Here is a 20024-nt window from a genome sequence, read left to right on the forward strand (position 1 = left end):
CTGTTTTGCTATCGCATTACGTGATTGGCGAAAATCGGAGAACTTGAAAATTTCAGCGGCTAGCACGTTACCGGTTAGCGCGGTATCATTCCGTACGTCAATACCCCCAACGACATGTTAGAATCCGAGAAATAGAGCCATTGAAGTTGTTCACTTGGCAATAGGACTGAGAATACTCATTATGATGTTTATTTTACCCTTATACAAGGTTTGCTTTAATACGATCCCTGGATAGTTGAGGGTCAAGGCCGTAACGATAAGAATGCGGTTATCCTCGGCTAAACCCGTCCCGTGCTGTGCTCGTCAACCCCAATTTGAGTACAAGAAATTGCTGCATATACTGTATTAATGTTGTAAATATCTGTATTTTGATATAGATATGCAAGAATAGGAGTCTATAGTGGTGTCTAATGCAATAAAACCAAAAAGCGATCTGCTTACGACGACTAAACAGCGTAGAGCACACGACGCCGAGCGTACATATACAGAGCATTTGAAATATAAATATCGAAACCGACATTCAAATGTTGAGCGATGTCGAAACCAACCAACGTTTGAAGAGGAGCATTCAAAATGAGGAACCAAGAAATTTTAGGATTGAGCACATTTCTCTTCTCTCAATACTTGAAGCAGCAAGGTTTAAATGTGCGCTTAAATACTTAAACACCGCCGCCCTTTGGTTGCAATAGAAAATCCGAATCGTTCTCCATCATGGCTCTCCGTAGTGCCTCCTGCCATTCCCTCTCCATTTTTCCTGCGACATCAAAATTACCACCTTGCCCATTCGAATCCTCTTGAGAATACCCAAGAATACCAAAAGAAGACTGCACGGGACTTTCACACCCCTGCAACCCAATGAAACGACCAAATCTTCGGCGCTTAGTGGCAATGTCAATGGACTGCTCAAAGTCCGTGCCGACCCAGGCTGGAATGACCTTCGGATACTCAAACGTCTCTGGTACTGGAGGCCAGACCTGATGGTAGTGACGAGCTAGATCATCTAATAGCTGGTTCGAGAGCAGATGGTACTCAAGAATCGACTTGGGGGCATCGGGGTGTGGGAGGGCGGTGGTGATGGAGATGAGAACTGCCAGTCTCCTGGAAAAATGGTTCAATGTCGGCTTAAAGTGAGGGTTGATGCTATGCTCGTTTGTTCTGATCATTTTGGCCATTTCTGGTAGGTTTTCTAGGCCTGCTGGCAATTTTTCAGAGGGACGAGGTTCAGTAAAAGAGTCTCGACGGCCGTTCTGGTCTTGGGAAAAGGGTTTTCCACCCATTTCATGATTTTCAAACATTTGAATACCTTTCAAATTTCTATATTGCTGTTTTTTTCTTCAGTAGTATAAGCTGTTGATAGATATGATATTGTGTCGCGACTTCTTTTAGGTTAGTGTGATTGAATGTGGCGCATAGACACGTTTAGCCTAGACTTCTCTATATCTGATCAAATAGTAATATTTATATATGTGTTAATTTGCATCTTGCGAGTTAGCCTGTCTAATCTTATTCACTTAAGATGGAGAGGATAGATGAGCCTTTATAGTAATCGTCCATTGACGTTATCATAGCCACTAAGAACTGACACAATGAAGGTGCTGCAAAACTGGCATACAAAGAAGGAACCAGAATAACGAAATTTGACTAAGAAAATACCTCTCATTGTTATTCAACGTTTCATATCAATCCAAAACGTTAATCAAAGAATTCGTGTGTGCGTTTAGTAGCATTGTATTTTTTGCATACAATCCGCATTCATAGTAAAACACAGACACGTGTCCATGAAAATGTATAATATCACCTGCCAAACAAAGACGCAAAACGCTTAGAAGGAAAGTTTTGGTGGTAAAAAGAATGTAGACAATGCTAATAGGGCATATCCAAATATGTAAACTATGAAGTTCTGGTTTTCCTTTTATCCTTTTACACATTGTCTTGGAAATGCAGAATTTGTCCCTATTGCATCTATCTATCGCAATGGTATGCTGGTTATCTTCTTCTCGGTTGCATCAACCCGAGGAAAGATAGCTTCGTGATGGGTCGTTGATAGTGCAGGCAATCCGACGTACTTATTGATCCAATTAATAACGGAGTAATGCCAGACCAAGGAGTTCTCGGGCTGGAGCACCCAGTGGTTCTCATCCGGGAAGGTTAAAAATGCACTCTCGACGCCTCTCATCTGCAAGATATTGAAAGCAGCAAGCCCCTCCGCGATGGTCAATCGATAATCTAATTCGTTATGTATAATGAGATGTGGTGTTTCCCAGTTTGCGGTAAATCGAGAAGGATCCCATTTGTGCCACTCATCAGGAACCTTCCACAACGGTCCCTTCAAATCAGCGAGTGGGAAGTACTGCTCTTCGCTAGCTGTCTGGGCGACCATGTTAAAGACACCATCATGAGTAACAAGAGCCTTAAATTTGCGACCGAGTGGGTGACCTTGAATCCAATTCATCATGTAGCCACCATATGATGCTCCCAAGGCGACGGCTCGATCAGTATCGACATATTTCAGATTCTGTTTAATATAATCGAATCCTCTTTCGAGGTCGAGGTAAGGAAGTCCACCCCAGCTGCCTTGAATGGCGTCAGTAAATTCTTGGCCATAGCCAGTACTTCCAGTTGGGTTTGGAGTGACCACAACGTAGCCTTGCTCAGCGAACACAGCTGGATTCCAGCGTGTGCTCCAGGAGTCATTCCAAGCAGCTTCAGGACCACCATGTATTAAATATGCCAAAGGATACTTTTCGTCAGGGTTGAAATTAGAAGGTTTGATAACGAATGCGTGAATGTCTGATTTTTCGCCTTTGTACCATATTTCGTCAACCTGAGATCGCGACAAGCCAAGAGCAGATCCACCACGGCTGGCAGAAGATAAGACCTTTGCTTCATCTGGACTCTCTGGATCAATTATTGTATATATACTTGGCTCGACCAAGCTGCTGCTTGAAACAAGGAGTAGGTTGGAGTCTTTCGCGAGGGGAGAAACGCCAGTCACAACACCGACGCTGGTGAGCTTTTTTAAATCGCTCGGCTTTGCTTCCAGAATATTTTCGATTGAAAGCTGATATAACACTCCTCTTCCTTTTTCCTCAACGGTGACAAATAATGACTTGTCGTCTTGAGCCCATGAAATCGAACTTGGACTCAAACTCCACTGTCCCTGCCCATCCTTGGACTCAAAAACCTCGAGGAGCTGACCACTCCAAGGATTTGGGACGAAAATAATGCGATTTTTGTCTGCTTCATGGCCATCCTTCTTCTGGACCAAGAATGCTATCGAACTCCCATCTTTTGAGAGTACTGGGGATGACATGGCACCTTCCAGCCCCTTCATCTGACATACTTTGGCCTCTCGAATGCTGAGGTCAGTCCATGACGGCATCGGGCAGTAGTAAAGAATACAGGCAGTGTGAGTAGCTGGGTTAAGCGCTGGATCCTTCGCAATGAAAGCTACCGCATTTGGGCTGATAGCGAAATGATCGGTACCGCCGAAGGGAGGAATAGGTGTTTCAACGCCATCAAGTCCCGAAACAGCGAGCAGGTTGGTAAGTCCCGAGGCCGCGTATCTCTTAACCTTATCTGATGCCGTTGGTGAAGGGCTTTGTAATAGTCCATACCACAAGGAGTTCTTCTGGGGCACTACATATGAGTCCCAGTGTCGAACCCAAATTGAGGTGTAGTATTTACCACTACTCAAGGGCTTCTTTGCATCTTTGGGATTATAAAGCGTCCCATCGGGATTTGCTTTACCGGAAACAACGAATCCAGTCTTTCCTGGCTCAATTGTTGTCAACTTCAAGTCAGATACCGGCCCCGGCACGGTCCCAGCTGTGTAGGATCTCCCAGGGTCCCGAGCATCTCCAATTATAAAGCTGGTGTTTCCGTTATCCTTCTCCTTCAACCAAACCAGGTAATCCCCATCGTCCAGCCATTGAGGGTTGCTAGCTCCCGCATCGCTCGTAACCACGGAGCTATGGCCGGACTCAAGGTCAATCACGCGGATCTCATTTGTTTTGCTGTGCGACGAGAAGGAATATGTCGTTTGCGTGTATACGGCTAAAGTACCCGATGAATTTGGGACGGCGGGGGAGCGTCGTGGTGCAGACAGTAGCACTCTACGCAACAGTTTGACTGTCAGTGAATACTCAAGGAAGGGAAAATTGAGTTTGGAGTGGCATACTCGGGGGTGAACTTGGCAGCCCTGATAGTCATGATGCCTGGTTCTTCTCTAAACTTTTGACGAATAACGATAGGACGAGGCTGCAAGATAGTTTCTCACAACAGAACGAGCTTCTCTTGATCAGGGTATATAGGTATGTACAGTTAGAGAAAGGCCATGGCTGACCCAGGCAACGAAGTGTAAGTGAGGGGACCTGGCAAGCAAAGGGCGGGGCACGCCAAGTGGAGACCGTCTCAGCCACTGAGAGCCATCGTCGGTGATTTGGCTAGGCCCTGACCGCCTGGAAAGTCAGGCCGAAACTCTGAGTCCCTGTTGCCACTAGATATCTACCACGTTATACCAAGGAACCATGTTGGCCCTCAATATAGCAAAATAGAGATGTAAACAGCACAAACATTAGGATGGGGAGGGATATATTTTGAACGAAAAAACATATTTTAATGTATCCGGCCTGTATCCATAAACTACGCCTTAAGATTACATGAAAGCAATAAATATAAAAACCACTCAATGTTACATGCAAAAATTTCTAGTCTTCAGTTACATGTATCAGCATCATCGTGCTCACTCCTCTTCCTCCTCGCTTTCATCTTCATCCATTCCCTCGGCTGCGGTGACGGTGAATGTTGGATCTTGGTCCACACCAACATAACTATCACTCATTAAGTAGAGCGTCAACTCATGTTCACCAGGGGTCGGCACAATATATTCCAAACGCGTCTCCAGTCGGCGACCAATCGTGACGCGCTTAATTGCAAGAAGGCTCTTTGTCTTCTCCTCGCCGACGACTAACCACCAGTTTTCCATTTTCTTGTTGGGGTAGAATGGTGCATGGACAGAGGTATCAGGCTCCTCGTCCTCCTCGATGTCGCGTTCGACCTTGATCTTCAAGTAGGCCGGATCGCCTGCAGTGATGCTTTCAGGGTCTTCAACATGGAAGTCAAGCTCAATATTTGGGTATTTGTCATTTGTGAATGCTGCGGCTTGGGCCAGCTGTTTATTGTCCAGACCAAGACGTTTGATGAGAGTATTGTAGTCTTTATTCTCAGAAGGATCCATGGCTTCCATAAATTCAAAGATATCATTGATCCTAAAATCAAATCTGTTAGTTAAGGTCCATGATAAAGATTCAAAAGGTACATACTTGAACTCATTCGCCACCTTGATAACTTCGGGAGTAAAGTGAGGAATCTGCTTGAGAGGGCTATCCCGGTCCCACATTGACTGAACAACCATCTGAGACATCTCCATGGCGCTCATTGCATTTAGATGACCTTCTGATGATAAAACGTCCACACATGCACTAAGTAAGTTGAGCACTTTTCCAACAATAACTTCTTGGTCTTTGGCAAGGTCAATCGGTAGCTGCATCCGTGAAAAATGGGCTTGGAGCAGCACGAAGGCCTTGAAATGCGGCGAGTCATAAGCGGGCTCTGACATCTTCACGGGAACTCGCTCGTATACTCGTCGTAAAATGTGGTCCTCGTGTCTACGCATCTGGATTGATTCGAATTCCGTCGCAGATGTGACGATCTCCAAAATACCCTTGAGCTTTGTGCGAGCAGAGAGAGATAGCAAGAATGTCTGCATAGTGATAAAAGAGATATTGTAGTATGCAGAGATCATGGCAGCATTCAATGGTGAGACACTATCATCTTCTTCGTCCAGATCAATGATCTTGGCTTCTGATAGTTCTTTCAACGTGTTTTCGACAAGCTCGGACAAAAATGTGCTCAATCCCTCGTGGCTAACATCAGTAAGACCGTAAAAGCTAGGGTTGGCAAGGAGGCGACGGTAGAAATAGGTATATGTCATCCAATCGACTGCGTCCTGGGTAGAACCAATCGTCTTGGTGCTGACTTCGGTTACAAAGGCGTCGTGAAGGGCCAAAGCAAGACCTGATTCGAGAGGCAAAGCTTCGGCCAAGAATCTCTTATAGTAAGGCCGCTTGGTCTCGGACACCATTAACAAACCGCGTCCGATTTTGTCCTGTCCAGGGCGCGAAGCCTTTCCAAACATTTGAAGGATTTCGCTAATTGGATAATCAATGTAGCGATGCTCTCTGCCTTCAAAGAATTGAGTTCCCATGACAATAACCAAGTGAGCAGTAAAGTCAATCTCCCAGCAAACATCTCGAGAAGCCAACATGACTTGAATAGCTCCTATACTGAATAGGTGCGAAACGATACGTTTGTCATTGGTGCTCAGAGCTTCGTGGTAGTAACCAACGCCATGGGAGATAGACTCGGCTAGCGTCCTTTCGTGCAGTCTTTCAAGTAGAGGAGCAATTTCATCGACATCAGCGTGGAGAAAGCGATCTTCGTTGTCATCTGCGACACAGGCAGCCAAAATGTCGATGGCGGTAGACCGGACTTGTTTACGGCTCGGGACGAATACAAGTGCCGGTTTATCAGGTGAAAGCTGATGAGCTATCGCGTGATAAACAGGTTTTGCCATAGCCATCATGAGTGAGGGAAAGTGAGGTATAGTGTACGACTGGATATGTAATTCCAAGGGAATGGGTCGTGAGCTTGGGCTGAAATTGTAGATAAAATGGCGATTAGCCCCAATCCATTCGCCAATGTCGCGAGCTGTATTGTACAAGTTAGTATAAATAATTATGATGTTGGAGATAATGTGACGGGAGATAAACGTGATTCACTTACCATTTGATAGCGGCACACTCAAACCGATCAACCTCATATCGCTCTCTGTTTGCAACTTGATAAATTGCATCCTGCTGACAACAATTTCATATGTGTAGCCCAGATGTCCACCGACGAGATGAAGCTCATCCGCGATGAAAAGCTGAACTGTTTGAACGTTCTTTCTCCTTTGCCATTGACGGGACAGGACATCCCATTGAACAGGTGTCGCCAACACCAGATCTGCAGACTCCAATAATTTCAGATCCGCAGTCGTTTCTCCTGTTAATTTAACAACAGTCTTACCGCCAGCAACAGGACTCAGTCGCTTATTCCAGTCATTGAACCGCTGGTCTACAAGTTCCTGGAATGGGGCCACATAGACTGCACGACCAGAATTGCCTTGTCCCCAATGACGTAAAAGGGCTAGCTCGGCACATACTGTTTTTCCGCTGCTGACTGGGGCGGCAAGGAAAACTGCCTCGTCGGATTCAAACAATGTCTTAAAAGCCTGGCTTTGAATTCGGTTGAAAGTTTGCCATGGATAGAGACTTTTAAAGTCGTCACGTTTCAATGCTTGAACGGGTACTCGTTGGATGTCAAGCAGAGGCGTGTGAGGAGGGAATCGCTCGGGAAGAATGAGCTTCTGGAATGAGACTGCCACCTTGGTCTCGGAGTGCATCCATCGATCAGAGGTTATATGGAGGAAGTAGTGAGGAGGTATAGGATCGGAGATGGGAACAGTGAATTCCATAATATGGTCAGTCACCTCTCCCTGAGTATATTCACGGCGGAGCATAAATTGGTCGTGGAAAAGAATTTCCTCTCCGTCGCAGTCCTCAACTAGAACCCAGAAGCTTTCTGCAGCTCCGTGTATCGAGTCGTCCCAAACGAAGTTAGGGGTGATGGTGAGCTCAACACGGAGCAGTGATCTAGTCATCGGCTGTACTTGAGCTTGCACTTCGAGACGTGGGAATTTAGAAACTAGGTCGCACACAATTCGACCAGCTTTGGGCATACCAAGGAGCTCACCCATGCGTGGAGGGTCAAGATCAAAATAGCTTGGCCATGGTACGTCAATTCTCTCCGCTTTTTGCATTATGTCGCGTGGGCATGAAGGGAACTGGCGCAAGGGAGTCATTGTCGGCCACATTCGTTTCTCTGCCATTTTGCACAGGTTCAGGGCAGTTTTAGCAACAGACGACCAACCCTTCTTGAGACTGATTTCGAATATAGCCCGGAGTAGCCGACCGGCTGATTGTGTTACGTAAACCATGTCCGCCATCAAGGCCAGGCCTTCAAGCTTCAGTCGAGAAATATAAGCTTGGAGAAGCACATTAATCTTGGCGTGAGGTTCCTCAATGCCTTCTTTGACAGGTACAGGCACCCGACCCAGTAGCTTAGCGAGTTCTAATTTCTCGTCTTGGCGAACTGGGATGTACTTGAATTCTTCACTTAGCGAAAATATCCTGAACAGTTCCACTGTGCTGATACCTGGTTGAAGGTGGTGGTTATATATCTGCATAGAGGTATGGCTAATATAATAATGAGAGGCGACTCGTCCTAGTTCAGTGGACTGGAGCTTGCCAGTCTTTTTGTCATATTTGACCAAGCCAGCTTTTTCCAGTAAAATGGCAGCAGAATGAATAAGATCAATACGCTTTTGCTCCAGAACATCATCTTCGGCGTAATCAGCACCGACACTGTATAACCCAGGTGATCGAAGCATTCGAACGTAAAGATATGTGTATCCGAGCCATTCCATCCCGTCGTTACGGTTGCGAATGTTGCCAAGTACGACCTCGGCATTTAAGTTGTCGGCAAGTTTGCTGATCAACTGACTTTCGATTGGAAGCTGTTGGTTAAGAAGAGAAAGATAGAATTGCAACTCATTTTGAGTGGTGATGATGGTACCTAGACCTTCGGTGTCATACTGCGGACGACCCGCTCTGCCCAACATTTGCAGGGTGTCCTGAGGGCTTAGCTGAACGAAAGATCCATGCTCTGGAGAGTAGACTTGGGTTCCTTTGATAAGAACCGTATGAGCAGGAAGATTGACGCCCCAGGCCAACGTGGCCGTACAGACAAGGACTTGAATACTGCCATCACTGAACAAACTTGCTACCGAATCTCTGTCAGCCAAAGAAAGGCCAGCATGATGAATACCAAACCCGTAAGGGAGGATATCTTTGAGAGCAGCATCGTCAACATTCTCAGCTTCTTCGGCAAGAATCGCCCGGCTTGCTGCATCGCTGCGCAAAATTTGGCCGATTGTTTCCATTTCGATAGACTTGTCTCTGATATACCGAGCGGTTTTGGCTGTCTCTTTGCGGGAATGCACGAATATAAGCATCTGATGACCTTTGGCGCAGTTCTCCAAGACTTTGTTATAGCAAACGTCATTCATTGTTTTCAATTGCTTGATCGCCTTTTTGTCAGTAACGCCGATGAACTCTTGCCTCAATGGGCAGGGGCGATAAGAGCCATCGAAATGGAATAAAGCTTTTGTAGCGTCCACGCGTAAGAAACTAGCCACATCCCTGTAGTTAGGGAGTGTTGCAGATAGCCCGACAATTCGGGTCGGCTCGTCCGTGGTTTCGCTTTGACGTAGAGTCCTGCTCACAATAGCTTCCAACACCGGTCCACGGTCATCGTGCAAAAGATGAATTTCGTCAATGATGAGGAGGCGAACAAGCTTCGTATAGCTGGAATCGGTTGCTTTCCGAGTGATGATATCCCACTTCTCAGGGGTAGTAACAATGACTTGAGTGTCAGCAATTTGCTGTTTCGTCAGTTGGCGATCACCAGTCAACTCGGATACGCGAATACCGTACGGCTCTAAACGTTTGCTGAAGTTGCCGACCTGTTCTTGGACTAAAGCTTTCAGTGGGGCGATGTACACGATCTTGAAGTCATCCAGCATGATTTCTCCAGTCTCCGGGTTGCGGTTCTTGCCAATTTCACGGAGCATTGTTAGCATAGCGACGTTGGTCTTTCCAGAACCAGTGGGAGCGCAGACAAGCATATTGCCATCATCGTGGAAGGCAGTAGGGTAACACTTGGTCTGAATTCGATTAAGTTCTTTGGATGAGCCAAAGCCCACTCGGGCCCAATCTGGGAGCTCGGTCGTGGGAAGATTCTTTTCTCCAGGATCGCGCCTTGATTTGGGAGGTGGCACATGTATTTCTTCGTATCCCTTGAAAGTTCTCTTCGTGGAGCCTTGAGGAAGTTTGACATTGGGGTTAGTCATCAAGTGATTTCCTTGGTCAAATTTCAAAGATTCGAGGTTAATCAGACGAGTTGGCAACAGGCCGCCCGGTGGAGGCTTGGCTTCTGTTGGTTGGGCTCCATCTGGGGCAGCTGGAAGATCAAGATCCATTAAATCCATCTTAATCTTTTTTCCCGGTCGCTGACCTTCTTCTGCAGTACCGGTTCGTCCAAGAATCTGATCCAGTATGTCACGGTGGCCTGCTTCTACCATCTCACTCTCCACAAGAAGACGGGCGTCATTGTCCTCTGCAACCCTTCGCCATTTGGTAACCCATACAATTCTGTCTCGGTTTCTAACCAGTGTCGTAACCAGATCTGGGTGATCGTAGTCGAACAATTCCATCAAATCGTTTTCAATGTCACGAATTTGTCGCTCGCCTCCTTCATCAGTCTTGCCATCGAGAATATCTAAAGCTGATCGGGCCGCCTCAGTTGTTTGATGCTCATCCTGGAAGATCGCGCGCAGTTGTCGTTGTAGCCAATAAGCATCGATGTCACGAACTGGGACAAGATTTTTTGACGCAGCGGCCACTTTGGCGCCTGTCAGTCCGCCACTGTCTAAGATCATATCTTCGTCTTCATCAAGGCCAGTCTTGTCCGTAGCAGCGCCACCAGCTGTGGCAGCTTCTTCGGCACCAGGTCGATCCTCGATATCAGAGGCGTCTTCATCGGATTCATCATCATCGCGTACCTCATCAATGCGTCGGAGAGCACCCTCTTCTTCGTCTGATTCATCAAAAACGACTGCAACACCTTGTCTCTCATCAAGTTCGGCTTCATTCTCTCCAGCAGCACCATCTTCCATATCTTCATCTTCGTCCTGCGCGTCGTAATCGGTGATCTTTTTGCCCAAATTGACGAGCTCATTGAATTCTTTAGGGTTCATTGTTGATCCCAGCAAATCGTCGATTTCCTTTTTCTTATCGAAGTCTTTCATGTTTTCGTCCTTCAGCGTCTCCAAAACGGCATCTGCCGCACTTCGCACAACCTCATGAGGGACATCTCCAAGATGATTGGCAGTCATTGTGAGAATCAAATCATAGGTCGCTCTAGTGGCCGGTGTTCGCGGGCGATATTTGAGGCCTTCGATAACCATGTCAGCTGCTGAAAGAATACCGGCTCCTCGAAGCTGATCCTGCTCCCCGCGCTTCCTCTTGCGTTGTTCGCGTTCTAAGACATCTGCGCCTTCGGCGATAGCGCCTCGTTCAATATCAACATTCCCTGTCGCGATTTTTTTATTTTTCGGTGCTTCGTCGCGAGCGATTCGGTTTCCCATATCTCGTATATTGATCCGACCAGCAAGGGACTCTGGGTCACCTGTAGCATCATCTCCGGGGCGCGTAATAAATCGACGATCGGCTTGGAGAACCAAGTTACTCATCGCCCTAGTAATCATTAGGAACACTTTTCCACCGTGCGCCGAGTGTGTAACTCACGAGTATTTATATTGCGCGACATTGTTAGGGTCCGCCATTTTGGCGACTGATTCAATTGTTAATTTGCTTATAAATAGGTGTTATACTGCTAGAAGGAAGAACAGATTGGGAGACCCAGAACCGCTGAATGAGTGAATGGCGTCACGGTAATCACTCAAGACGTTCTTGTCGCAAGGTATTGAAAACTCTTGCCGCTCAATGTTGAGCTCCGCACCGGTGGCGCGTTGGACAGCTTCGAGCTTCCAGCTGTCAAGCACGGCGTAAATAAAGCTTTCCACTTATTAAATAGTCATTCTCCTGCAGCTAGAATGCGGACAGGAGTGTTGGATGGTAAAGCCGCCGGGGATATATGGCAAGGGAAAGTTGAACGTTGAAAAGACAAACTTGGGAAGGTTCGGGCGGTGGAGGTTTTTGCGATTCTGCCGGTAACGCTGATTGGTGGTAATGGCAGTGTGGGGATTTTCCATCAGCAAAGAAAAGCATGAAAACACCAGCTCACAATATCAGATAGCTGATATGACAAACCATTACCATGCTTGTCCGAGCTTCTCATGGCAGATGGCTAATCAATACGGGCTTTAAATCTGTCGTACTCGGGGTTCCTGCTACTTCTCGCGAGAGCACCATTAGAACGATATGCGCGAATGCGCGACGACGGCCCACTTTTCGAGCTCCATATACACAGACACCAGCAACCTTCACAAGAGGCGCAAAGAAGACGTCGAAAACGAAGTTGAAAGACCTTCCACAAGGTGCTTTGAAGCTTGAAGCTTACGATGATGGCTCCGATGATGCACCTCGTTATCCTACCGTTGTGCAAGGACACAGGAACAACATGGAGAAATTCAAGAACTGCATTGTCCTAACGCGAGTAGGAGGCTTCTACGAGGTATGTTTGCGTGCTGAGGACAAGTGGATATGCTCCTAATGAGAGAAGCTTTATTTTGAGCAAGCAGAAGAAATGGCACCTCTCCTCAATATCAAACTCGCATCGAAAAAGACCAATGCAGGCCCAGTCCCAATGGCTGGTTTTCCTTTCTTTCAGCTAGATCGCTTCCTTAAAGTGCTCGTGCAAGATCTGAATAAATACGTGGCAATTAGCGAAGAGTTTATGAATCCAGTTGAGGAAAAGTCGAAATCTGGGGGACTTTTGTTCGACCGAAAGGTGACCAGAGTCATCACGCCTGGCACTCTGATCGACGAGAAGTTTATCGACACGTCACAGAATAACTTTCTTTTGTCAATATACGTGAATACTGATTTTCCTGGTCCTAAGAACGGCGATGATAGACAAAATACTGCTGCAACTCACATTCTCTCCTCAGGTACCCAACGGGTTGGACTCGCCTGGATGGATTTATCTACGGGGGACTTTTACACTCAAGTCACTACAAGCCAGATGTTGCCATCGGCGATTGCTCGCATTGGTGCACGGGAGATTGTAGCCGACCAACGCCTACAAAATCTCTTGGGGCAAGAACTGCGAATGCTTGTAGGCATAGATGACCAGCTTCTTACTTTCTTCGATGCCCCACAGACTTCCAAACCAATGTCAGAATGGACGCCTATGCTAGAGGCTCCTGTCTCACCAGACTTGGAGTCAATATTCACTAGTGAAGAGGTGGCCGCCGGTTTCAGCCTCCTCGAGTATGTTCGTATTCAACTCCAAGGCGTTGACATGAAGTTACAACCACCTCGGCAGCGACATTTAGAGGAGTCGATGGGAATAGACCGCAACTCTCTCAGAGGGCTAGAAATTCTGGAGACTGCTCGAGATGGTTTAGGCAAGGGTAGCTTGCTTCATGCCGTGCGCAGAACCTCCACGAAAAGTGGTGCCCGACTTCTTCGGGATAGACTAAGTAAGACCGTGTCCCACACGCTTCTCAACAATCTCTAACCAGTCATTCTAGCTTCTCCATCAACCTCTTCATCTGTCATAAATGAGCGCCTAGATCTCGTCGCTTATTTTATTGAGAATGAGGAAATACGAGAAACAGTTGTCCAACTTTTTAAACGGAGCTACGACTCACAAAGGTTGGTGCAGAAGTTCACATTAGGCAGAGGAGATCCCGATGACTTGATATGCTTATCGAGGGCTATCGAAGCCTCTCGTGAGGTTCGTCGCGTATTATCAGACCAGCAAACCCTCACAGGTTCTATCCCTGAATCATATCGTAAAAGTATGAGTGCGTTGATGAACAGGATGCTTCTTGATGGCCCAACAGAGCTTGCAGAAAAAATACTAGCTGCCATTGACGAAGAAGGGCTACAGCAACAGCAGCGCATCGAAGAAAGCAATGCTGCCGAAGCTGCAGGCCTCGCACAAGAAGTTGCCCTAAGTGAAGGTCTCCCTGAAGATATTAATTCGATGCCTAGAAAAGTTCGTTTCAAAACGACCGGTCGACCAGGAGTCACAGTCGAATCCGATAGAGGGGACGTCGACACGTGGATAATGCGACGCGATGCCAGTCCTACCTTAGGAAGGCTACATGACGACCTTGATGGCTTGAAAACAGAAAAAGCTGATCTTACTACCCGCTTGCAAGAACAAGTCGGCTCATCTGGATTGACACTCAAATGGACACCAGGCCTTGGTTATATTTGCCACGTGAAAGCAGCAAAAATATCGCAGCAAGCATTGGAGGAACTCGGTGTGACCCGTAACGTCTCTTCAACAAAGAGCACTCGATCTTTCTATCTGCCAGCGTGGTCCCAATTAGGAGCGCGAATTGATCAGGCAAGGGTACATATCCGTTCTGAAGAACAACGAATATTCGAGGACTTGCGTCGAGCAGTGATTCTTAATCTTGTAAAAATCCGTCGCAACGCAGCCGTTATGGACGAGCTGGACGTCGCATGCTCATTTGCTACCCTGGCCGAAGAGCAGCAAATGGTGCGTCCCATTTTAAACAAATCCACATCACATCGCATCGTTGGCGGCAGACATCCTACCGTCAAATTAGGGCTGGAGGAACAAGGTCGACCATTTGTCAGTAACGACTGTTTTATTGATGATCAAGAGCGTGTATGGCTCATCACAGGACCAAATATGGCGGGTAAAAGCACGTTTCTACGACAGAATGCACTAATTACTATCCTAGCCCAAGTGGGCTCCTTCGTACCTGCAGAATACGCAGAGATTGGCATCGTCGACCAGATATTCAGCCGTATCGGTGCAGCCGATGACCTCTTCCGGGACCAGTCGACCTTCATGGTGGAAATGCTCGAGACGGCGGCTATTCTGAAACAAGCTACCTCTCGATCCTTCGTCATCATGGATGAGGTTGGACGAGGCACGACACCTGAAGATGGAACTGCCGTTGGGTTCGCTTGCCTGCATCACCTGTACCATGTGAACCAATGCCGGACATTATTCGCCACACACTTCCACGCTCTAGCTGATATGTCTGCTGGCTTTGAGAAACTGGGTACTTATTGCACCGATATCAAAGAGAACCCCTCCGGTTCGTTTTCATTTGTGCACAAACTACGGAGAGGAGTCAATCGACGGTCGCATGCTCTGAAGGTAGCTCGACTTGCTGGGCTTCCAGAGCGCGCAATTTCTGTGGCGCAAGATGTACTGCGCGATCTGCGATCCTCCAAGAACCAGTAGAATGAGAACAAAAATAGTCTCAAGCTAAGTGACGGCGCTTGAACAACAACACCAAGATTCTTATCTCGAACTTGATTTCTAGTTTCATATATACCCCCAGCACCAGCGATGTACATTAACTTTCTATTATTTGATACCCTCCTGTACAATACTTGTAACGATATTCTAACACTCTTACAATTTAGACAACTTTTTTATGTCATCTAACAAGTCATCCTCCTCTTCACTCAGACTCTTCAGATCAATTATTATCCCATCCGTAAACGCAGCTTCTTGGCAGTCCTCATCATCGACACCATTAACATACTGCGCGACAACAAAATCAACCCGTCTCGAACCGAGCACCACCATTGGTGCATGCCACGTACCAGCTCCATACGTAACGGCCTGTCCACCACGAGCAACAAAAGCCCTCAGATTCTCTAGATCCGGCGGATTACGTACCAATACTCGAGTTTGCGCATCATTCTCCCCCGGCGTCGTCGCCGCAGCAGCCTGTCCTTTCAACGTCGGCGCTACAATGACCAGATAAAGCGGTTCTTCCTGCTCCTCTTCCTGCTGCGCTACCCCATCAAGAAGAATATCCACATCCCCTTCCCCGTACCCCTGCCACTCGTGGCTTTTTTTATCTGGTTCTCTATCGCGGATCACGCGTTTTTGGCTCGACAGATCTAATGGGATGAACGTCTGAGTTGTGAAGGGGTGACGCTCGAGGATCCGCACATCAAAGACATGGCCCTTGGGATGGTCCTGGCTGGACACGCGGCGCGGTTTGCGTGGGAAGCAAGCAAACATGCTCAATCGAGCTTGTGCGGCTTGCCCACTGGGGCAGGCGTTCTCGTAGCCATTGGCGAGCGGCGTGATGGGGCTGATTTTGACGGCTGAGCCTTGGTTCGCGTGGACGGGGGTTGCGGGGACCGGGTGAGGAAGCTCTAGGGAGGGGAGGTTATTGGGGGCACTGGTGAGATCTCGGGGGAATGGAGTCGATATGACCGTGCCAAAGGGGGCGAAGGCCTGATGCGTCAGAGGTTCGGGGTTGACGCGGAGGAACGGTGGGGGGGATATCAGCGTTGGCGGTGGCATGTTGTTCTCACGCAGGCTGGCTAATACGATTCCGTATGAGCAGGATAATATTGTACGGATGAGGAATAGAAAAGAATCGCAGTTGAAGCTCTCTGGCTCCCCGCCAGGAAGAATGAGAATGATCAGCACTGGTGGGGACCTGCGGCGCAGAGCTCCGCCGCCGCCCAATTTAGCTTCTTCCAGCCCATACCGCATTACACCTCAAGTTGACAATTGATGCGCATTTTTGGTCTTTCTGTGGCCATCTGCTGACACCTCTCACTCGGGTAAATACTTCGGATAGGATTGGCACACGTCAGTCGATGATTAGCCTTATGGTCTCGCTGATTTGGACTGCCACGTTTCTTGTACCAATATACTAATATTGCAAATCATCAGCTAGTTATCTATCAATTAGTGTCGTAAATCCGGCTACTCGCATCAAGGTATCAACACATGCAGTTGACGAAAGCAATCAATCTACATTGGACGTTTAATATCAGCTCAAACCTGCCATATGCAAACGAAACTTGGCTTGGATCACACAACTTCGGAGTTTTCAATTCTTTTGCCGATTCCTCCCATATATCGTTGATGTTTTTCTGCACTTCGGTGACTATATATGGCTTACAGTTACACATAATTTTACCACCAAAGTGGCTGCAATAGCTTCTAATAGAAGTTTAGAGGAAATGGTTTTAAAATTGACCAAATGTAAATGATCGCGTGATCGTTGCACAATATACGTGAGTGACCTCTGTCTTTGTCTAATGCATGCAAGACTACATGTAGCATTAAGATAGCCCCCGATTCTTTGTCACGTACATATTTACCAGTTGACCTGTCAGAAACTGGAAGAGACAATGTTTTGTGGTCTGTCGATTGTGATACAACAATCGTCTTGTACTGCTTAAATGGGCAAGGGATTCATTCTGGTTTATGATATTGTTTGGTTTACATTACCGCTGGATAGCATGGTGATCGCACTTATGCGAAAACTGCTTCAGCGCGAGTACATTGGCCGTCATCTTAACGAGCAAGATTGCTGTTATACGGATATACCGAATGTAACCGGTTCAATGTTGTGTATCTATTAGCAATTGATATCTAATTAATTATGTACTGTTACAGGATACAGCCCAGTCCAGTTTAAAACATTATCTCTGGGGGACAGACTTCAGCGTGGAAGACCGGGTATATACTAGATTTGAGCATCCAACGCAGTGCTTATGTCCATATCAGTCAAGTTTTACCGAAAATTCAGTCTAGACCAGTTGACCTCCAACCCTTGTCACAAGAATACAAATACAAATAAATGGGTCAAAATTGACGAATTCCGCAAGAGCAAATTTCAAGCCAACGGATACTTACATCTTGACAGTAGGTAAACTTAGTCAGCGTATCCTGACCGCTAGCACTCCTTGCTAGACATCATTCTGCAAGAATCCGGTGCAGTCGGTCCCAGCGTTCGATGAATACATCACACGCATTGCAAAAGTATAATATAAGCATGATAGGAATTTTTTGAAGATACATTGACAGGTTGCATAAACGAAATGTTACTCAACATTGACGAAAAAGTTGTTAGATATTTCTTACTCGGTTACTCTTGATACGTATTCGTAATCATCTCCTACTAGGGGCACATTTTCCATTACGAGAATATTGCTCATGAGTCCTTGTTTCGTTTCATTCGGTATCGCAATGAGGTCTCGTAGAAGCAGCCGCTTTGTTGAGGAGTAGGTACTCTGTGCTTAGGATTTGACATAAATAGGTCTGATAATCCGGAATTTCACATTATTTTTGTTCTATCTACTTGCATCTACATGTCAAGTATCAAACAAATGTAAAAGCTCCTCTCTAAATTATTTATTGTTTCCACTTTGTGATTTTCTCTCAAAACCCATCCAACACCATGGTAGATGACTCGATTTCATATGCAACATCCGGCCCATCCAAGCCAAAACGACCATCAACCCCATCAGACACCCACCACTCGTCTGGAATCTCTGATATATCCAAAGGCAACCACGAAACAGCGTCAAATGGACCTGGAGTCGCTGGCAGCCAGACCATTCCAACCGAATTGACTGACTCGGAGCATGAAGATATCTTGATGGTTGTCCAGACCCAGTATGTCAGAGAGTTCTTCTTATCTCTCAGCCTTCTGAGATATGTATCATTTGTTCTATCGATAAGGTATGCTCACTTTATCTAGACAAGCCATAGACGTCAACCAAGACATACAACAAATTGGGTCCTGGACTGCTGTTGCGCACGTATCTAGTGAATCAGTGACTTCTCCTCAGTCTTCACCACTTCATTCTCGGAATAGTTCTTCTATGAGTCTTGTTGGGTTGAGTTATGAGTCTACGTGATATAAAACTGACGGTTTACTTTCACCATCCACCTTTAGATAGGATTTCCTAAGGCATTCGGAGGCGAATGCCCTGATAAATTTTGTGTAGTTCAATATCAAACTCTAGTTATCATTGATGTTTCATTTCCAGTTTATGTAGCATAAATAAACCTATATCAAAAAACCCCCGCCAGATGTGAGTAATTGAACCAAAAATAGACAGGCCACCCACGCACCAGGCGCATAGCAACTTCTCTTTGATAGAGCACAAGAAATGCCTTTCATGTTGGCATTCTAGCTCAACGTCACCACAATTATTAGGATTGTTGTACCATCCCTCATCCATAGCCCTAAATCTCATCTTTCAGTTAAATAGACTACCGAGAACGCTAGTAAGAGCTTCATCTTCACCGGTCTTCCCGCCAGTATTTGACGATGCCGGGCTAGCTGCCGCATTGTTACCAGCTGCTCCTGCACCTTGAAGGGCTGATATGCTGCCAGCATCGGGGTTTGTCGAGCCAGCTCCGTTCGCTGCGACAGCCACTGCACTGCTGGAGGGTTTGGCACCACCGCGACCCTTGCCATCTCCAGCCCCAGCAGCAGCACCAGCAGCGGCAGTGCTGGAGGGTTTGGCACCACCGCGACCCTTGCCATCTCCAGTCCCAGCAGCCCCAGTGGCTGCACTGGCTCCAGCTCCAGCTCCACCAGCACCAGCACCAGCACCAGCACCAGCACCAGCAGCGGCAGTGCTGGAGGGTTTGGCACCGCCGCGACCCTTGCCATCTCCAGCCCCAGCAGCCCCAGTGGCTGCACCGGCTCCAGCTCCAGCTCCAGCTCCAGCACCAGCCCCAGCACCAGCGGCGGCAGTGTTGGAGGGTTTGGCACCACCGCGACCCTTGCCATCTCCAGCCCCAGCAGCCCCAGTGGCTGCACCGGCCCCAGCTCCAGCACCACCAGCAGCAGCAGCAGCAGTGCTGGAGGGTTTGGCACCACCGCGACCCTTGCCAGCTTCAGCCCCAGCAGCCCCAGCGGCTGCACCGGCTCCAACTCCAGCAGCAGCACCAGCAGCACCCTTCCCTTTCCCCTGCCCACGATGCTTCCGCCTCGCATCTAACTGACTCCTGCGTCCAAACACTGGGGGCTCGGTGTACGCATCATCATGGTAAAACTCCGGTTCCCGTTTCGCTGCGACATCGGCTGCGTAGGCGCGCACAGCGTGCGAAGAGGCGAGACTTGACCCGCTTCCCTGTCACCGTACAACCTGTCAGATACCTAGCATAGAAAAGGGGAAAATAAAGAAGAAAACTATAGTATATGTAAAATAAAGAGGAAGCATACTGCGAATCCGCCCCGGAAGTTGGGAACGTCGAATCTTGCTTCAACGCCTGGGAAGGGGGATGCGCTGAGGAAGGTTAGGGCTAGGATGCCAGCGGCTTGAGCGAGACGCATTTTGTATGTA

General features: G+C 47.4%; 6 protein-coding genes across 6 annotated transcripts; 2 read left to right on the top strand and 4 right to left on the bottom strand.

Moving 5' to 3' along the window:
- Positions 1 to 544: 544 nt before the first annotated feature.
- On the bottom strand, positions 545 to 1238 carry BGW36DRAFT_391783 (uncharacterized protein). The gene has a single exon (XM_046217624.1). It carries the CDS (start codon positions 1170 to 1172, stop codon positions 660 to 662), a length of 513 nt encoding a protein of 170 aa, XP_046065536.1. The 5' UTR covers positions 1173 to 1238; the 3' UTR covers positions 545 to 659.
- A 728-nt stretch (positions 1239 to 1966) lies between these two features.
- Positions 1967 to 4212, bottom strand: BGW36DRAFT_433874 (dipeptidyl aminopeptidases-like protein; the record flags this gene model as incomplete). Its single annotated transcript, XM_046221332.1, has 2 exons — positions 1967 to 4115; positions 4181 to 4212. 2 exons carry the CDS (start codon positions 4210 to 4212, stop codon positions 1967 to 1969), a joined length of 2181 nt encoding a protein of 726 aa, XP_046065537.1.
- Positions 4213 to 4744: 532 nt separating this feature from the next.
- BGW36DRAFT_309202 (putative pre-mRNA splicing helicase) lies at positions 4745 to 11569 on the bottom strand (the record flags this gene model as incomplete). Its single annotated transcript, XM_046212391.1, has 4 exons — positions 4745 to 5270; positions 5325 to 6771; positions 6847 to 11480; positions 11532 to 11569. The coding sequence occupies 4 exons, from the start codon at positions 11567 to 11569 to the stop codon at positions 4745 to 4747; spliced, it is 6645 nt and encodes a 2214-aa protein (XP_046065538.1).
- Positions 11570 to 12041: 472 nt separating this feature from the next.
- On the top strand, positions 12042 to 15231 carry BGW36DRAFT_77566 (putative DNA mismatch repair protein Msh1). Its single transcript, XM_046222580.1, has 2 exons — positions 12042 to 13390; positions 13442 to 15231. The coding sequence occupies exons 1-2, from the start codon at positions 12493 to 12495 to the stop codon at positions 15142 to 15144; spliced, it is 2601 nt and encodes an 866-aa protein (XP_046065539.1). The 5' UTR covers positions 12042 to 12492; the 3' UTR covers positions 15145 to 15231.
- An 87-nt stretch (positions 15232 to 15318) lies between these two features.
- Positions 15319 to 16218, bottom strand: BGW36DRAFT_261037 (putative ureidoglycolate hydrolase; the record flags this gene model as incomplete). Its single annotated transcript, XM_046210070.1, has 1 exon — positions 15319 to 16218. A coding segment is annotated over one exon (900 nt), but the record flags the coding sequence as incomplete, so codon positions are not given.
- A 1903-nt stretch (positions 16219 to 18121) lies between these two features.
- Positions 18122 to 18584, top strand: BGW36DRAFT_433878 (uncharacterized protein; the record flags this gene model as incomplete). The annotated part of the gene is made up of 2 exons (XM_046221333.1): positions 18122 to 18339; positions 18425 to 18584. The coding sequence occupies 2 exons, from the start codon at positions 18122 to 18124 to the stop codon at positions 18582 to 18584; spliced, it is 378 nt and encodes a 125-aa protein (XP_046065541.1).
- Between the last annotated feature and the right edge of the window lie 1440 nt (positions 18585 to 20024).

This window comes from Talaromyces proteolyticus (genome assembly GCF_021365285.1).
Source record: "Talaromyces proteolyticus strain PMI_201 chromosome Unknown BGW36scaffold_16, whole genome shotgun sequence".
Classification (NCBI taxonomy): domain Eukaryota; kingdom Fungi; phylum Ascomycota; class Eurotiomycetes; order Eurotiales; family Trichocomaceae; genus Talaromyces; species Talaromyces proteolyticus.